Source organism: Echinops telfairi, unplaced genomic scaffold, assembly GCF_000313985.2.
Source record: "Echinops telfairi isolate 266 unplaced genomic scaffold, ASM31398v2 ScPeMD7_7419;HRSCAF=8457, whole genome shotgun sequence".
NCBI lineage: Eukaryota > Metazoa > Chordata > Mammalia > Afrosoricida > Tenrecidae > Echinops > Echinops telfairi.
In genome coordinates this window covers 3,142,555-3,163,279 of record NW_022111319.1, presented here as the reverse complement: position 1 = coordinate 3,163,279, position 20,725 = coordinate 3,142,555, and the positions used below count along the sequence as shown (strand labels likewise).

Genomic DNA, 20,725 nt, shown 5'->3' with positions numbered 1-20,725 from the left:
TCTCATGAAGCTGCTGGTGGTTTGAAACTGCTAACCTTGTGGTTAGCAACCCAACGCTAAGCCAATAATAGTCACATAATAAATTCACAATTCATATCAGAGGCCACATAATCAATACACTTTAAAATAAATTCCTTAAAGAATTTATTTCAAGAGATATTAATCTAAATTCTCCCGAGTAATAAACATCTTTCAAAGCAAACCAACATAACCCACTGCTGTCATGTGGATTTGCACTCACAGAGACCTTTAGGACACAGTAAACCTGGCCCCATAGGGTTTGTAAGCGTGTAAAGTTTTACAGAAGCAGATTGACAAAACCTTCTCCTGCAAAGCAGCTGCTGGTTTCGAACTACTAACCTTCATGTTAGTAGCTGAGCCCTGTAACCACTATTCCAGAATTCCTCAAATTTTTTCCATAAAGTTAATATATTAAGAACTGTAAAAAGAGTAAGTTAGTAATTGAATGTAAGATAGAATATTTAGTCCTAAAATGAATTATTCTACACTCATTTGACATCACACTCTAATGGAATTATTGCACTACTTTTAGTGCAATAAACTCAATGACATTACTAGTAAAGACATTGCAAGCTTGCTAATTAGGCTTATAGAGAAAAAAATGTTAGAATTTGTATAGCTTCTATGCAACAACCTTTGAAACTCTATGGGGAAGTTCTACTCTGTGATTCAAAAGGAACTTGAGGATAGCTGGGTATGAGTTTTGGGATATAAGTAGAGAATTGAAAAGTAACTCTAAAAATAGTGCCTAGAAATTGATTTCTACATTTTTGGATTTTAATATTTTGATTTTATACATAGACTGCAATAACTATGGTATTTTTCATTTTGAAATTTGAATTATATTAACTTGCCACCATGGACAATGCATAGTAGGTCAAACATTTGCTCATATCATATTGGGGAAAAGATATTTAAAAATAAAATACTACAACTGGAAACTAAGATAAAACCAAACTGACTGTCATTGAGTCACTTCTGATCCATTGCTACCCTATAGGGCAGGGTAGAAGTGCCCCTGTGGGTTTCCAAGACAGTAACTCTTCATGGGAGTGGAAAGCTTCATCTTCCTCTGTGGAGTGGCTGGTAATTTCTAACTGCTAACCTTGCAGCCTAATGTGTATCCACTACATCACCAGGGCTCCATAAGAAACTAAGACATACCTACCTAAATGAATGAACACACCATGTTCATGGACAGGAGGGGAAAAAAAAGAAAAGAAAACATTGTGAAAATATTAAAAATACCCAAAGCAATATAGAGAGTCCATTGAATGGGAAAAAGGCAGTCTCTTTAACAAATGGGGCTGGCAAAAATTAGATATCCTTTGCAGAAAAATTAACCAAGATACATATCGCACATCATATGCAGAAATTCCTATACATAAAACTTAAAACTATAAGGATAATCAAAGAAAAATAGGGCCAAATCTCAGGGCTTTCATTTATGGCATAAAGGACTAAACAAAATCCGAAATTCACAAACAGCAGAATATAAACTATAAACCAGAGATCTTTACAAATTAAGCCCTTATTATGCACATCAAAAGATTTTTCCAAAAGAGAATCTACTGATTGTGAAAAAAAAAATTGACAATGAGCGATCCAAGAAGGAACTAATCTCAAAATTTACAGAAAACTTCACCACCTCTACAACCATAAGACAATTGAAAACTAAACAATACGATTTAAAAATGGATGAAGGACATGAACGGAAACTTGATTAAAGAAGAGACTCGGGCAACTAACAAATACGAATGATATGAATAAATATCAATATCATCAGCCACTAAAGACGTACAAGTTAAAATAACAATCAGCGATCACTTCCCCCCAGCATAAGAATAAAGCTTGATCAAGGGCAGTGTATCCGAGAGGAATTACCAAAACCAGAATGTACATGATAGGGTGACGGGAGGAAAGTAAAAGGACATAGAGGAAAGACCTGGGAGGCAAAGGACATGTGCAGAAGTCTAAATAAAGGCAAGTATATATGGAAATACATTTATATACAATGTAGCAGATGGACATTAGGCCTTCACTCAAGTACTCCCTCAACACAAGAATAATTTGTTCTGCTAACACGGCACTCTGTGATGTTCACCTTCCCTGACATGATTGCTAAAGACAAAATTGGTGCATAAGCAAATGTGGTGAAAAAAACTGATGGTGCCCGACTATCCAAAGATATAGCATCTGCGGTCTTAAAGGCTTGAAGATAAACAAGCGGCAATCTAGCTGAGAAGCAAGAAAGTCCACATGGAAGAAGCACAGCAGCCTGTGTGATCATGAGGTGTTGATGGGATCAGGTATCAGGCATTAAAGAACCAAACCAAAACAAACAAACAAATAAAAAGAATATCAGTGGGAACGAGGGGGCGGGCAGAGTGGAGACCCAGAGTCCATCGGTAGTCAATTGGACACCCCCTGTCAGAGGGCCAGAAGGAAGAGAAGAGCTAGCCAGAGTGCAGTATAGCACTGATGAAGCATACACCCTTCCTCTAGTTCTTTAATGCTCCCACCCCCCACACCACCATGACCCCAATTCTATCTTCCCAATCTGGCTAAAACAGAACATGTATACTGGTACAGATAAGAGCTCGCAACACAGGGAATCCAGAGAAGATAAATCCCTCAGGACCAATAAGGGGGCAGCAGTACTAGGGGGGCAGCAGTACTAGGAGGGTCAGGGGGGGGGTAAGGTGGAACCTATCACAATGATCAACGTATAGCCCCCCACTCCCAGGGGGATGGACAGCAGAAAAGTGGGTGAAATGAGACAGCAGTCGGTGTAAGACATGAAAATAAAAACGAGAATTTATAAATTACCAAGGGGATATTGGGAGGGAGGGCAGGAGAGGGAGGGGGGGAGAGAAAAATGAGGAGCTGGTGCTAGGCACTCAAGTAGAAAGAAAATGGTTTGAAAAAGATGGTGACAACATATGTACAGATGTGTGTGACACAATGGACATATATATGGATTGTGATAAGAGCTGTAAGGGTCCCCAACAAAAGAAAAAAGTGCTAGCAAGGGGCTAAAGAGATTGGAACCCTCACACACTACTGGTAGGACTGCAAAATGGTGCAAATATTGTGGAAAACAGCATTTCCTTAAAAGTTTAGGAATAGGAATACCATTTGATCCAGCATTCACACTACTAAGTATATGTCCTAGAGAAAAAATAGCAGGGATACAACCATACGTACATATATCCATGTTCATTGCAGAATTATTTATAATAGCAAAATGAGAGAAGCAACGGTGGTAGTTATAAAGTCTGTTACCAATTTGAGAGGATTAAAAATGAAGGGGTGGAGTCTAGTGTGTCAATCATTGTATAGCCAATGAGACCTCTGCGTGGGCATGGCTTTCCCCTGAGGATTCTGGGAATTCCTATATTTCCTCCTTGGAGGCAGGAGATACACTCTCTTTCTGTGCACTCCCTGAGAGATACTCTACTGACAAGACATATGGCTAAGCTGATAGAGCCTCTGCCCTGGGAGCTGGAGAAGCCATGTGGAGACCTATGCCAGCGCTGAGATGCTTACAACGCCACTCGATCCACAAGACTTCCTATGTACTGGCCTGTGATCTTCCCACACTTGATGTCATTGCATGTGTTTCGTGAGTCTGAAGAGGAGCTTATAGTTTGGTAGGGCTAATATCACACTTATGGATTTGATCTGGACTGGGCTGTTTTATCAGTATTCAATTGCTCTCATTTATAAACCTCTTCCTTAAACAAATATGAGTGTCTATGAATTTGTTTCTCTAGTCTACCCAGACTAACACAACAACCTAAGTGCCCATCAACACATGAATGCATAAACAAAATTATGGTACATATATACCATGGAATACTATGAAATGTTGAAAAATAAAGTAGTGCTGTATCTCATAATGTGAATGAATCTGAAAAACATTGTGTTGAGTAAAATTAGCCAATCACAACGGACAAATATTGTATTAGTTCACTATTATATGTCACAGAAAGCTTATACAAAGAAAATAATACTGTTCGATGTTTACCAGGGATAGGAGGTAAGAAAAGGGAACGTTATAACTAGATAATGGACACATTTTAATATGGGTGACTAGAAAGACAATATACAATAAGGGGTGATTAGCACAGTATCACTAATGAAAAGGAAAGTAAGGAAAGGAGCACAAAAATTACAGATAACAAAGGTAAATACAATTATATACACAATCCTGCAATGTAAGTAATAATAAACATTCATATAAAAGTGAATACATAGGCACACAGGCAAAATAAACAGGGAGGAGTAGACAAAAAGAACCATTAATGACCATATATAGGTTTGGCAGATGATATTTCTATATACATATTTTTATTTACTGAAAATATGCCCATGTATATAATAGAGCAAACAGGCGGCAAAAGTACATCAGCTGCTTAGCCATAACCAAATATATTGAGCTGCTGGGCCTTGGGGCTTGGGATTCTATTCTTGGGGGAAACATCAAAGTCAATTGGTAAAACATAGTCAACAAAGAAAATGTTCTATGACATCATGCTTTGGTAAAGAGTGACTGGGGTCTTGTGAGTAGCCATCTAAGGTGCAACTATTGCTCTTTCCATCAGGAGCAAAAAATGGTGAAAAAAATTAAAAGCACGCAGAAATTATTACTTCAAATGACTAAATGACCACATAAACCTCAGCCTCCAGACCCTGAGGCCAAAAGAACTAAATGGTACCCAGCTGCTACTCTGAAAAGGATCACAATATAGAGAGTTCTGAATAGAGTAAGAGAAAAATGTGACACAAAACTTAAGAACATAAAAAGAAGCAGCTTTATGAGCCCGAGCAAGAGTGGTGAAACCCCCAACACTATAACGCTTCATTACTCTTCAGGTCCGCAACAGGCTCAACTTTCATTCAAACAGTAGGTCTTCAAAAAGAACACTGAAACCAGGGATATATGCACTCCTTATTACAATCAATCATATGGAATCAAAAGGGATAAAAGCTAATTAAAATAAGGACAAACAGAAACAGTAAACCTGGAAGGAAGTGGTGAGAGTGATGTTCCATTGTGGAACTAACCATAAATGTCACGTAACTAAATGTATGTGAGTTGTTGAATGGAAAACCACTTTAATTTGTTGTGTAAATTTTCACAAAAATCACAATAAAAAGTGAAAAAAGAGAGGGAGGGGGATATATGTCAGTAGCTATTTTTAAAGACTACTACTATCTCAATTGGTGCGAGAAGGCTTTATCATATAGGCTTCTCAGGCTTTGATTTTCAGTATTTTTATACCTCATCAAAAAAGAATCACAAAGAAGGGAAGAGTTACTAGGCTGGGGAGGGATGGGAAAAATGAGGACCTAATGTTGGGGATTTAAGTGGAGAGAAAATGTTTTGAGAATGATGTACAAATGCGCTTTACATGATTGCTGTATGTATGGATTGCGGTAACAGTTGTATGAGCCCCTAATAAAATGTTTAAAAAATTAAAATTAAAAAAAAAACCTCGAAGGGAAAAAAAAAGAGTCACTAGGCTAATAGAATTTAAATACAATTTTGATCCAAAGCAAAAGAAAAAACAGAATACATATCTGCTGCCACTGAGTCTATTCTGATGCATAGAGACCCTATTGGACAGATTAGAATTGCCTCCATGTGTTTCTGAGATTGTAATTTTTTCCAGAAATAGAAAGCCTTGTCTTTCTCCGATGGAGTGGTTGGTGATTTCAGACTGTTGACCTTGTTGTTAGCAGCTTGATGTGTAACTACTATACCATCAGGGCTCATTAACTAAAAGAAAGCTATCACTAAATGTTAGATGTCATTTTTTACTTAGTCTTTTCATATGAAAGCACACGCTAAACATTGTGGATCTGACTCCAAACAAATATTAATATTGCACATTAAGTGATAACAGTAAAAACAAATCAGTACTCAGGTAGCATACCTGTATTTTCATTTGTGATGTAAAAGAATCCTACACTAAAAAGTGTAATGCATAATCTATTGCGAAAGTTTGCAAACCCAGGTTGCTCCTTGTTTAACTGAATAAAATCTTATTGGGACGGCCAATGTTTTATAACCATTGTTTATAGCTATTTTAGAACTATAAGTTGCAACACAGACTACAAGTCCTAAAAAGTCTAAAATATAAATTTGTCAGAAATTTGTCTTGACAATTAAATATAAAATTGTATAATTTTATTAAGTTTCAAGAAATTCTAAGACCTTTATAACTTCTATGTCTCATCAATCACAAGGGGTAGTTTAGTCCATTAATAATAGTAACCTTATTGAGTTGACTCCAACTCTTGGCAATATCATGCATGAGAGAGTAGAACTATAGGGTTTTCTATGGCTGATTTTTTTTAAGTAGGTCATTTTTCCAAAGCACCTCTTGGTAGACTGCAATCTCCAACCTTTTGTTTTGCATGACCCAGGGACTCCTAGCCTATTAAGATGTATCTTAATTGGATGTTTTTAAAATGACAAATCATGTTAGAGATGGTAGTTGTGGTTTTTATATCTAATGTACAAATTAATATATATTTACTATAGAAAATTTATGAAATATGCAATAACAAGAAAAATTACTTATTGATAATCACTAAAATTATATTAGCTCAACTTTTTTAAGAAAGGAAGTGATGTGAAGGGTAGGAAAGAGAAGGGAAAGGGTGGGAATTAAAGTGAAAAAAAAAGAAAATTGGAAAGACAATATACGATAAATTAGAGACAGTCAATAAACAATAAATAATGTATATAGTATGCAAAATGCCCATCACTGCTATGCACAGAAACAAAACTAAGCAGGATAAATACAGAGTTATAAATTGAAACACCAAAAACAAATAAACTCACTGCCATCAAGTCAATACGTACATATATTGACCCTATAGGACAGAGTAGATTTGTCACTGCGTTTCTGAGGTTACAACTCTTTATGGGAGTAGAAAGTCTTGTTTTTCTCCCAAGGAGCTTTCAAATTGCTGATCTTATGTTTAGCAGGCCAATGCTAGCAGGGCTTCAATGGATTGAAATATGTTGCCCCAAAATATTTGTTGTAAATCCGAACTTCTATGCCTGTGGTTTTCATCTCATTTGGGAAGGGGCCGTCTTTGTTATGTAAATCAATCAGGATAAGTATAGGTGTACTGTAAATGAATCTCTTTTGAGATTTAAGAGATTAAATAAGCCGAGCAGAGATGGGAGAAGAGAGAAACTAACCATATAAAGATCATCCAGGAAAAGAAGCTGAAAGAAACAAGTACCTTTTTTCCAGAGCCAAGAGAAAACAATGCCTTCCTATAGAGCCCACTCCCTGAATCTAGATTTTGACTTTTAGCCTCTTAAATGATGAGTACATAAATTTATATGTTAAAGACATCCACTTGGGTATTTTTGTTAGAGTAGCCAATCAGGTGTTGGTGTGTGGCTTACCATTTTAAATAGAGTAATAAGATGATATTAGAGGTGACACTTACACAAAGTCCTTATAAAGTGCAGGGGGTGGAGGGTGGAAAGCCATGGGGGTATTTAAGGATTCTATAGACAGGAAACAGCGAGAGAAATGGTAGGAAATACCTAGCGTGTTCAAGATAGAGCAGAGAGGGTAGCAGTTGAAGTAGAGTAAGAAACGGCAAGTGAGTATTTATGAAGTAAGGTCAAAAGGGACAAAGCTTTATAGGGCCTTGTTGGTCATTTTAAAGACATAGGCTTTAACTCTGAGATTGGAATCTACAGGGGTTTGGAACAGTAGTGACATGATCTAGTTTCTCTTTTAAAATCAATCTGACCTCTGAGGAAAGGCTAGATAGAGGCAGGAGCAAAGACAGGGGAGACACTTTAAGATCAGTCAGAAGTATATTTCAATGTAGGCCTAAAACCTACAATGGTAGGAATGATCGAAGTCCTGAGAATTTGTCAAAATCTGAGTATATTTTGACAGTAGAGCAAATATCATTTGCTGGCCAATTAGAAATGGGGTATAAAAGAAAAAAGCATGAGATGACCCCAAAAGTTTTACATTCAGTAATTGGAAAAAACAAAGTTTCCATTTGTTGACATGGGGAGGTGCAGACGTGACCATATCCAGCGAAAAAAATTGAGGAGTTAATTACTGTAAATGTTAAGGTTGAGATGCTTCAGAGATAACCACTTGATGACATGAAAAGATTGAACACACCAGTATGTAGCTAAAAACGAGGCCTATATATATATATATATATATAGAGAGAGAGAGAGAGAGAGAGAGAGAGAGAGAGAGAGAGAGAGAGATGATACTTGAAGCCTTGAGACTTAGTAAACTCTCTAATGGAAAGATTGATAGAGAAAATGTCCATGAATCTCTAGGACACTCCAATATCCAAAGTGTGCAAAAGAAAATGAGAGAAAACTAGTAAACCAAACTATAAAGGAATCAGTTTCATAAATATTTTTCAATGTAACCAAGTACATTATTTTCTGTTTTATGAGAGGGTCTCCAGGTTCTAGAAATAATCAGTCAGATTAGATGGTAGGAACACAAGAAATTGGTAATCTCCACAAACAAAATCCATGACATAATCCTGTCTCTGGTCAAATTCTGATGTCAACGTTTTTTAATTGAATTCACATTCAACCCAATTCTTGCTAACTCATATAGCAAAATATTATTTAAGTAATATACAAAAAACATTAACTGGTATACTAATAGGAAAAGTAAATGAAAAGTCTCTCCTTTTTAAAAGTGATCTTTTTGACTTACATGTAAAAGACAGTTTCAGAAAGATTCTTGTTTTGTTCTCAGTATCATAAAGAAGATGGCAAAGTTCTACTTATTTAGTTTTATTAAGTGAAACTTTATTTGGCGGTTCCTAAGACTTTTACAACCAATATCTGGTAAAAACATTTTTCAAGTTAGAATATATTTATATCTTGTCCAAGAGATATTAATGTGTTTCTTAAGGCATTTATTTACTACTCATCTCTCCTCTTTACAAACTGAAGAGATATAAAAGTTGTTTCATATTGTATTTGAAGAATCTCTCTAATCCTTCTTCTAATTAATTCTAAGGGAATAGATTCATATAAAAAATATTTATTTAAAAAACTTGTCTGCAGTCTAGGAGGAATGCTCCTAAGAGAGGATCTTTCTGTTCTTGTTATCTATACAATGTGTGTGTGTGTGTGTGTGTGTGTGTGTGTGTGTGTGTGAATTTTCATCAGATGTTAGAGGTATGGTTTCAGTTTTCTTACCTGTATGGAAGTAATAGAAGCTGAATGTCCCTGAAGCACTGCAACTGGTGCACAAGTTCGAAGACACCATACTCGTACAACCTTATCACAGCTCCCTGCGGCAATCAGTGTATTTTCATAGTTAACAGCCATGTCAGATATTTCAGCAGAGTGCCCTCTAAGTGTAGCAAGGAGACGCCCATCATCTGTAGCCCAGATTTTTACCAAACAGTCATCTGAACCCTAGAGTAACACAAAAGCACAGGTTTACAGTGAAGCAGAAATTGGCCAATACAGACACACACAAGACAAGCCCCCCGATCCCCCCAGAAAAGCAGAGAGTATTGTATTAAGTTCCTTCAAAGATTTTCCTTTTAAGTTTCTTCTCTGTATAATATGGATCCAGTCATAAAAATAAACAAACCCTAGATGATAGCACTAAAGGTACTATTCAAATTAGCAATGACATTTATAAAAACTCCTCAAAAATATTACTAGTCCAGATAACTCTAAATTGTTTTAACTCACTTTTAAGTGATTTGGCATTAACTGACTGATCTGAAGTAGTTTTCTTTTAATTGCTTGAACTTTTTTCTCTACAAATACTTTAAAATATAACTAAAAGTCTACATGCATTTCTTAACAAACCTGAAGCAGTTAAATAATGGCTGTTGAAAATACTGAATTAAAATTCCTACTGAGAATCTCAAAAGAATTTTTAAAATAGTAAAAAGCAATTCTCCTCTAATGTGATTGATGTTATTTAATAGTTATCTGTTAACAAAGAGGGCAATTGTCATCCTCATTATGATCATCAACATGCAAATACTGATGTGACACATTTAGAGTCCTAAAGTTGTCAATGGATGAATTTGTAATGAACTTTAGAGCTATACTTTCACCAAGTACAAACCACTTCCAATATTGTAGCATACCATTGTAAAAAGAAAACTATGACATGCATACTTCTATATTAACTTAGTACTTATGCAATGAGATTAAACCTCTTGGGAAATGTTAGTGTGCTACAATTCTGTATTCAAAAGCATACAATATTATCTGATTAATAAAAAAACTCAATTTAAAAAATAACGCATACTAAAATAAAAAATATATAAAACAACTATAATCTTTATAAGTACATAGGTTGAGGTACTCAATAAGAATAATGTAGTTAATAATTAAGTAAACTTGGCAGAATTATGCTAAAGGGAATCTGTATTTTAATAAATGTTTGCTAAATTGGAATAAAATTCAGAAACTAAACTTGTTTCACATAAACTAACCACCTCTAGACTAACAGTTGATTATATATAGAATATAAAAACAGAAGATTAATTTTCTTATATTGCTTCCCCAAAGACAGTAGACATTGTTTTATAGTTTACCAATTTACCCATACAGTATGAGAAAAAGATTTTCAGTTTCCAATCATCTTTTTCTACATTCACATATCCAAAAAGGATAAATTCCCTATAAAGTATAATGGAATGCTATGAAGTCTAGCTCCCATTGCTACAAATTTCCAATATACTACAGCATCATAAATTTAAAACTCACTGTAAAAATTCTTCTCCCACTGCGGTCAAAGGCTACACAGTAGACAGATGATAAGTGACCCAGAATTCTCTTATGCATCTTAATGTGCTGGTAAGCAAATGAAGGGAAAATATGGCTGAAGCGACTATATCCAGTTAATTGCCTGGCAGAAGTGATGTTCACTGAAAAAAACAAAAACAAAGATTCACTTCTTAAAAATGAAAATTTACTTTATAAAGTTAATTAATGAATACTAAGATGAGACAAAACAGGGTACACAACACAACACAGCAATTCTAGCCCATGAAAAGTCTAAATTTCCTTATTTTATAAATTAAGTCCACTATCCAAAAACACTAAGCATAGTCTTCTGTTAAATCCCAGGGGTCTGACCTATCTTTTTGTCTCATTATGATTTCCTTAAGCACACTCATCTTTCTTGATACACTGTAGTAAAAAATACTGTCAGTTAAAACACATAGGCAAATCTTACTATACCATGAGAAGTTTTAAAATTAACACTATATTTGGTTCAAATTTATACAAGGATTTTTTAGTGAACTTGAGCCTCAACCCTGCACGTCGGTGTACACTCATAGCTCTCCTTAACCACTGACACGTTGACAAGAGGAGAGAGCCCTGGTGCCATCATGGTTATGCATTGGGCTACTAACCACAAGGCCAGCAGTTCAAAGCCACCAGACAGCTTGGAGGGAGAAAGTCAATATTTTCTACTCTCCTAAAGAGTTAGTCCCAGTAACTCACAGAAGCAGTCCTACCCTGCCCTATCGGGTTGTTATGAGTCACAATTGACTTGATGGCAGTGAGTTCTTTGGTTTTATGATACTATTTAGGTTTTAAGTAATAAACAATCCATTCTAGGATTGCCTATGTGTGCTCCATTTTGGGGTTTTTGAATCTGTAGACATTCTTCACATTAACAATGAACTTCAGAAGCATCAACTCCTATAAAGTCATCTTGGGTTCTGCAGCATTATTTTGTTTGCTTTGCCTTGTTCCTCATTTTCTTAAAAAGCCACTGAAATAAAGCATAAGTCTACACAACTCTCCAAATACAGCTTGGATTCTCCTCACTTTCCTGAAATGAAAAACTTCATCCCCATGTAAGGATTTACAACCACCCATTGCACCATAAAATTTCTCCAGATTTCCCTTATACAATGAAAATATTTAACACCCAACATCTTATATTTCAATCAAAACATAAGATCCCCCTAAATTCAAAGTCACTTTGAATCAAGATCACACCGCATAAATACAGTACAAGTGATAATAGCTTTATGTTTAAGCAAGGCAAAATTAAGGCAAGAATTGAGTTCTAGCTAGATTAGTACAATTAGAACCATGCCACAATAAAAAATATGAAACCTTTCAATGTCTCACAATCTTAAGAGCAATGGAGTCTTTCTTTCAGGCAAAGGTAGATCCACTGGCCATTTTAAACTGACAAAATGAAAAAATGAATGGTGAATAGCAAAATCAGCAACATCTTGGACGTAAATCATAAAAACAAGTTAGAGATCTGAGTATTTATGTAATACTGAGAAGCTGAGTAAATAATGGTAGAATGTGCATAAGCATCAGTACTATGTAAGATTTTTCTTGGTAGTGGCTACTCATCTCAACCTCCAGAAAATTCTATAGGTCAATGGTGAGATGAGCATGTATCTCAATTTGGAACTTTAGAAATTCTCCTCTAATCAAACATTTCTTGCTTTTGCTTTTCTTTTCTCAGTCTATACTTTGCAGGTGGATGGAGGAAACCAGTATGCTATTTTAAGGCAGAGTTTCTCAATCTCGGACCTATTGATATTTTGAGCTGGATTATTTTTTGTTTTAGGGACTATCTGGCCATTGTAGGGTATTTAGCAACATTTGTGGCCTACACACTAGATGCCAGTAGTAAGTCCCCTTCTCAAGGTAGACAAACCAAAATAATGTCCAGACATTGTCAAATGTCCCCTTAGAAGAGTAAAACTACCCAGGGCTGAGAACCACGGCTTGAAGGTATAAAAGCAAACCTAACATCAACAATATCAACAGGAAAAAGAGAAAACAACAAAAGAGAAAAGAAACTTCCAGGAAAAGAAAGAGCCACAGGAAGGAAGGAAGGAAGGAAGGAAGGAAGGAAGGAAGGAAGGAAGGAAGGGAGGGAGGGAGAGGGGGGAGGGGAGGGGGAAAAGAGGCAAACAGTTACCAGTGAGGAAAGTCATTCACTCATTCATTCATTTATTCATCCAACAAATTATTTGAGTTCCTCAAAGGAATATAACTTAGCATGTAAACACACAGCTTATAAACTTAGCATATAAACATGATGATTTTAACCCATAATAATTAGGATCGCAGACTTTCAAATCAGGAAAAATTGTTGGGCATTTTATGTATCTTTATAGTGTATATAATTGAGCTTTACTTTAAAAAAAATCCCTTTATAAAAACCTAATAAATAATTTAAAAGAAAATTGGGAAATATTTGCAAGAAGTATAGCAAAATCTTAATATTTAAATGCATATAAAACTTAGCAACCATCAAACCAAACAGATGATTGGGTAAAAGAAATTAACAATAAGGCACAGTAGAGAAAATATGAATAATGACCAGAATCACAGAAAATGTTCTATTTTACCTATCAAAGAACTCCAATTGAAAATAAGGTATAGTTTTGAACCCACTAAGTTAACATTAAAAATATTCTAAAACCTAATGCTGGCAATCAAAATGGAAATGGCATACATCTACTCTTCTAGTAGCACGGTGGAGTAATATGATCCACTTGGAAAATAATTTGGCGATACATTTCAAGAATCATGCAAATGTAAACATCCACTGTCTCATCACTGGGAACCTATCCTAGAACTTTATATACCTGATTACCAAGAAAAAATGTATATACAGTACATGTTCACTGGTGTGTTCATTAAAATAACTGAGTGCAGTTAATAAGAATGGATAATTAAAAACTATACAATGGACTAATATGTAAGCATTAATAGTGAAAATATACAAAACTATAGCAATGTAGAAAATTTTAAGAACTATAAAACAAGGTATATAAAACAAGATTGGATGTGGACTATGGCTTAAATTATGTAAAGATATGTGTACATAAATGGATAAAATTTAGAAAGAACAAAAAGAAATGAAACCAGTCTCTTTGGGTTGAAAGTGTTTAAAATTTTTCATGAAATCTTTTTTTCATATGTTTGAAATAAACTTGTTTGTCACTAAAGACTCCGTGTCCATTTCAGTTTTACTTTTCCTCCATTTTTTAGTTACTCAGACTAATATTTAGGTCCAATGGGTAAGGAATCTGGAGGTGGCTTTTGGGGGGAGGTCGTGAAAGAAACAGTGTAAATAGTTACAGAATACTTTTAACCAAACATTTTTAACTTAAATATATGTTTTCTATTGGAGTCTCCCCCTAGTCATCACTGAGAGTGCTCTGGTGGTGTCGTGGGTCAGACATTGGGGGGCTAACTACACAGTCTGCAGTTTGAAACCACCATAGAAGAAAGATGAAGCTTTCTGCTCTCCCAAAGGCTTACAGCCTCAGAAACCCAGAGGAGCAGATCTACTTGGTCCTATACAGTTGCTATAAGGCAGAACTGACTTGTCAGAATTAGGTTTGGTTTGGATTTTGAGTCATCACTGAGCCACCACAGCCACTGAGTGATTCTGCCTCACAGCAACCCCATCTATATAACTTCCCCACGTGGTAGCTGGGGAGTTTGAACCACCAACCTTTCAGTTAGCAGTTCAATACTTACCCCAACAGTGCCACCTGGGTTCCTTGCTACTCATAACAGTTACAAAATGTTCTAATGTGTTGCACATATAACCTCAGAAATTTTCAAAACTGTATTTATCTATTCCCTGAGATGACAAAATCTATAAATTTTTCTCAGTCCACTCAACAGGTAATGTTAGCAAGCCTTTGACTCCACTCAGGAATTCCATAAACACTCACTTTTGCATGTATTCTCCATTTAGTCGGTTTCCCAGTACTATTTATTGTTTTATTCAGGTATCGAATAGGGTATTGTACATTTTGCATTTAATGCACCTAGTTAAATAACATATGTGCAAACATATTAAGGGGCATCCAAATGGAATTACATCATTTAATTCCATTTTTCCATAAACTTTCTGAAACCCCCTTGTATATAGCACATACCATATATAAGAAACTAATGTGCAAGAGTGGTGTGGCAGATACATAATCTGGTGTCAGTTTGATAGGATTACGAGTGAAGGGGTGGAGTCTGGCCTGTCAAATCAAGACATAGCCAATGAGGCCTCTGTGTGGGCATGGCGTTCTCCTCAGAATTCTGGAAATTCCTTTTTTCCTTCTTGGAGATGGGAAACACTTTGCTCTCTGGGCTCACTCCCTTGGAGACTCCACTGACAAGGCTGACTTCCTACAAAACATCCCTGAGGAGAAGCCACATGACCTACCCTGATGCAGCCCTGGAAACTGGAGGAGCCACATGAAGACCCCTGCCAGCACTGAGAAGCTTCTACCACCACTGACTTTGCACCCACTGGCCTGTGATCTTCCTGCATTCAGCATCATGCATGTGTTTCATGAGTCCGAAGAGGACTTTATAGATTGGTATCAGACATATGGGCTAATGTCGGACATATGGGCTTGGACTGAACTGGGCAGGGATGCTTTCCTAATGTACAATTGCCCTTTATATAAAACTCTCCCATATACATATGAATTTCTATGGATTTGTTTCTCTAGTCTACCCAGACTAACAAAGGGGGGGGGTTGAGTTTTGATGCATTATTTGCATAAAAACAGTAGGCAACCCCCATGCATTACCAGGGATCTTTTCCCCAGTTGTTAATAGCTGATAAAGGAATATAAAGAAACAACAAAAAGGGCTCATTTTTGACTAATAAAAAGAAGTAGATCTCATTTTTCTAGCACACGGGTCAACAAACAGCAGCTCTCACGCCATATGCAGCTCTTGCAATATGCACATGTGGCTCTGAAGTGAAATTGAAAATGAAAAACTAAGTTTTATTTATAACATTTAAAAGGATATTATCAGATAATGGTGGTTTCATTTGTTTTTATAACATTTAAAAGGATATTATCAGATAATGGTGGTTTCATTTGTTTTTAAAAATAATCTTTTTGGCTCTTGAATAACTTTTAAATTGGTGTGGGGGACAGGATTGGCTCTTCTGTCTCAAAACTTTGCTTACTAGCATAATTATCATATAGCTCTTTTGTGGATTGGGGGTGTTCAAATCCACTTTTCCTTTTCTCAAAAGTAACAATAAAAGCACATACACTACATTGCGTAAGAAAGTCTCTATCAAATGCACTATTTGAGTGAATTGTTTTCTCTTATTTCTACTGTAACCATAATTCAGATTGAGATATACAATTTATCTTCCAACATGTAGCAAAGTTGAATACAGTATTAAAATACGACAACTACGTGTAGGCCCAACTTACTAATGTCCAACTTACATAGCTACAAACCACCCTCCTAAAAAACCTGTTACATTAAAAAATTGAAGCGACATACAAATGGTGCTACTTTCTGATATGCATAAAAACATTATTATATTTACTGTATTATGTTTAGAATGTTTCAATATATCTGAAAATGTTTCTTTAATGTTTGTTATGCATAGAAAGGTACCTCATGCCTCAATTCTGATTTATCACTCACTCACTGCCATCAAGTTGATTCTGACTCATAGCAATCTTAAAGGACAGGGTAGAACTGCCCCTTCAGGTTTCCAAGACTGTAACTATTTACGGGAATAGACAGCCCCTTCTTTCTCTCAAGGAGCAACTGGAGATTTTGAACTGTTGACCTTACAGTTAATAACCCAACACATAGCATACTACAATGCCATAGCAACCTTATATGATTTGAAGAGGGGAACCTTGGTGGACAGCAGTTCAAAACCACCAGCTGCTCCTTGTGAGAAAGATCAGCCTTTCTATTCCTGTAAAGATTTATAGCCTCAGAAACCCAAAGGAGCAGTTCTATTCTGCCTTATAGGGTTGCTATGATAGAAAGGAAGACTATATACTACGACAAACATTTGACGAATTGATATTAGATACAAACCACAATTAACTGTTTTGACGTAATGTACAAACTCAACTTCAAAAGACATATTTAAGACTGTAACTTGTTCATAACTGAAGTGTTTTCTGTACAAATAAATGAGAACATATCCATGCATCCTTATGTCTGCTTTGATTTCATTGTACTTTTTTATTCCTACTATTAAACCAATTCATATTAATTATTATTTGTAGTTATGTAATAAGTTTAAAATTTATGTCATTAGTTTAAAAGTTTTCTTATACAATGGGGTACCCCCCAAAAAACGAGAATCCCCCCCCTGCCCAGGCTATGTATTTAGCTTTTTATACAAAACAACCTTATCGCCTTCAATGTACTCTCCATTACACTTAATGCATTTGTAAAATCTACTATTTCATTCTTGGAAATATTTTTCAAACTCATCTGTTTGGATGACTGACAGGACACCCCCTCGTTTTTTTCTTCATCTCTTCTACGTCATCAAATTGCTGTCCTTTCATGTTCATCATTCATGGAAACAAAAAGAAGTTGCACGTAGCGAGGTCAGGTGAGTACAGTGTGTGCAGTATGAGATGCATACGGTTTTTGCCAAAAACTGGAGCAATGAGATAGCTGCTTGAGCAGGCGCATTGTCATGGTGGCAGAACCAGTCCCCAATCTGCCACAAATCAGGCTTTTTTGTCGTATACTGTTATGCAATCTTTTCAGAACTTCAAAATAGAAAGCTTGATTAACAGTCTGACCTGGTGAAACAAACTCCAAATGCACTACGAGTTAATATTTTCATCTATTCGGGAAGTTGACGGACCTCCAGAATGAGATTGGTCATCAACTGTCTTTTCACCTTTTTTGAACCAAGAAACCTACTCATACACTTGAGTTTTTCCCATAGTACTGTCCTTGTAAGCTGTGTTCAACATCACAACAGTTTCTGCAGCAATTTTTCCCAAGCAGGAAACAAAATTTCACAGCTGCTTAAATCGGCCATTACAAAAAATGAGGTTTGAGCGAAACTGCTTTTATAAAAAAAAAAAATTAACTGTGACCAGAGAGAACCTTCCCAGGTGACGCCACTAGGTACCCTAACAGAGTGATTTGCTTGATGTTAGCCTAGTGGGGAAAATTCATACTTGGAAAGTTCTGCTCCACCCAGCGCAATTCCATTTTGGAGGGTTACCCCCTCATATGTACGCCTCACTGCTATTTCACATTTCCAAGTTTGAAAAAGTTCTCAGGTAGATCCTCCAAATGGACTGGGCCCTGTGTGAGGATGCCACCAGGCCTGTGGCACCATCCACAGGCTACCCCGAATAAGCCTGGGGCCTCAGTGACAGCCATACCACATGAGGGACAATAGACAACCAGCCACAGAATGCCTTCTTTAGTTCTTCCATGATGCCCTGGTCAGACAGAGGGTACAGGCCAAAGGTGGGATGATAAGACCTTATTATGCAGACAGGGAAAGGGCAAGTGAGTGCCTAAAGGTGCCTGAGTGAGGCTGTGAGGGTGGGGCCAGGGCACAGAGAAGGTAAGTGACTTTACTGCCCAGAACAATTGGCCGACAATATCTGACAACCACCACCACCTACAGCCCCTACAAATTACACGAAGGCATGGTGGAGAGGGAATGCCCAACATCACTCACTCACACACACACACACACACACACACACCCCACCCCCCTAAGATGTAACTGGGTTGTATGACAGGTTAGTGAGCAACCTGGATGGGGGTGGGAAGGTTAGTGGGTAAAGGTGTGGGTGTGTGTGCATGGGCACTGAGGATAAGGACAAACCCCAACTTAATGCTGATTTTGTCCAACAACATGGTCCTTGGGACCTAAACATGTCGATAAATGAGGAATGGGTGTATAATTAATCATAGTTCTGCAACCATTAACACCCACAGTATGTTCCGTGAAATACGGCATTATATGTTTAGATACTGTGCAAGCACCATATCTATCTAGATCTAGATTTATATGCAGTTCCTGGATTACAAATAATTTCCCTTCCTAAATATGTCTTCAAACTGAATCTGTATTTAAGTTGGGACAGTTAGGAAACATTTGTATCTAACTTCAGTTAGGCATATGCTTGTCTTAGTATGTAGAATGTAGTGTACGATTCTATGCATAACAAACATCAAAGGAACATGTCCAGAGACATAAAACATTTTCAACATAATAATACAACAACAATAATGCTTCGATGCACACAGAGTAGTGCCATTTATTATTATAAACCATATACTTTGAATTTTTAATGTAATAGGCTTTATGGGGGTTGGGACCATGTATGTATAGTATATGTGTTCAGACACTGCCTGAATGGGTGTTATAAGGATCATGGTTATATTTAATCATTTCAAAAGCATCATAAAGGGTGTTATTATTCTGTCCTTTATTTAAGGAATATAGTATTACAGTCTTAAAGTCAAATGGCAAAACAATTCCAAAATTAATGGTTACAGCAGGATAACCAAGTAACCTAAGTTATGTTGGGTTAAAAAAAAGTATACTTCTCTATCCACTAGTGTTAGGGATCAGGTAACTCTTTTAAAAACAGAGTGCATTAAAGTTATGAGTTTCTAATCTGGGGTATGAGATGGTCAAAGTCATGTCCCAACCATCTTTATAGGATATATTCTTTGATGTGGTGATGTGAACATAACTTTGTCTTATAACTTCTTGAAAACTTTCTTTTTAACAGAAACTTGGTGTCAAAATATATTTTTGTATATAACAATGTGGACAAGTTCAACTTGGATAAGTTAATCAAGTATATGTACAAAATGTATTTAAATTTAAAATAATCTATTTGAAATTTATCATGTCTCCTAAATCCTTCTTTATAATTTTGCAAGATGCGCTTCCAAATTGTTCACTTATGAAACACAAGATATGATGTGGCTTATGGCAGTGATAGATCAAAATTATTTTACGATTCAAGTAAGGTCTACAATGCAGTGATTTACATAAATATGGTCCTTCTAGCCATAGCCCACATTTTGTGATAGACTGCAAATCCTAGCCTCTATGCTTAGGATTATGGTGTCAGTTTGGAGTGACTTGTCTGTTATTTTAATGATGTGGGATATATCCAATAACTATCTACCATATTAGGTAAATAGCCATTTTCTTGCTTAATTAAGACAAGGAGGCAGCTGGGGTTTCAGAATTGGCTGAGATAAGATCCAGCCCACCTAACACGCACAGTAAAGACTAAATGCCCTCATCGTGACCTTCTGGCATCCAAACAAAAAACAACCAATGCTGACTTATAGCAAACTCTCCAAGTAAGGCTAATCTTCTGCCAAATTTTCTATTTACCCTCCAAACACCATGCAAAAGCGTTCTTTTCTATAACCACATAAAAAGACAGGAAAGAAAGAAAAGATTAAAGTGGATGTCAGAAGAGACTCTGAAACTTGTTCTTAATTGTAGAGCAGCTAAAGCAAATTGAAGAAATGATGAGACCAAGGAGGTAAATAGAAAATTTCAAAGGTTGCCTTGAGAAGACAAAGTCAAATAAAACTAAATGTGCAAGAACCTAGAATAAGAAAACCAAAAGGAAAAAACGTTCAGCACATATGAAACTGAAAGAACTCAAGAAAAATTTAATCTTTGAGGCACAATTTTAAAAAGCTTCTACAGGGAAAATACTGAACGATGCAGGAAGCATCAAGAGGAAAGGGAAAGAATACAGTCACTGTACCAAAAAGAATTCGTTGGTATTCCATCATTTCAGGAGGTAACATGATCAAGAACCAATGGTGCTCAAACAGGAAGTTCAAGCTACACTGAAAGCATTAGCCAAAACCAAGGCTTCAAGAATTGATGAAATA

General features: G+C 36.2%; 1 protein-coding gene across 1 annotated transcript in view; it reads right to left on the bottom strand.

Annotated features, from left to right (window-relative positions):
- The window catches only part of BRWD3 (bromodomain and WD repeat domain containing 3), a 159,649-nt gene that overhangs the window by 87,292 nt on the left and 51,632 nt on the right, over positions 1–20,725 (bottom strand). The window contains exons 7-9 of the mRNA XM_045297364.1: positions 10,793–10,953; positions 9,254–9,475; positions 4,675–4,754 (exon numbers count right to left, since the gene is read on the bottom strand). Of these exons, the coding sequence (XP_045153299.1) occupies positions 4,675–4,754; positions 9,254–9,475; positions 10,793–10,953 (463 nt within the window). The remainder of the gene's footprint in view (positions 1–4,674; positions 4,755–9,253; positions 9,476–10,792; positions 10,954–20,725) is intronic.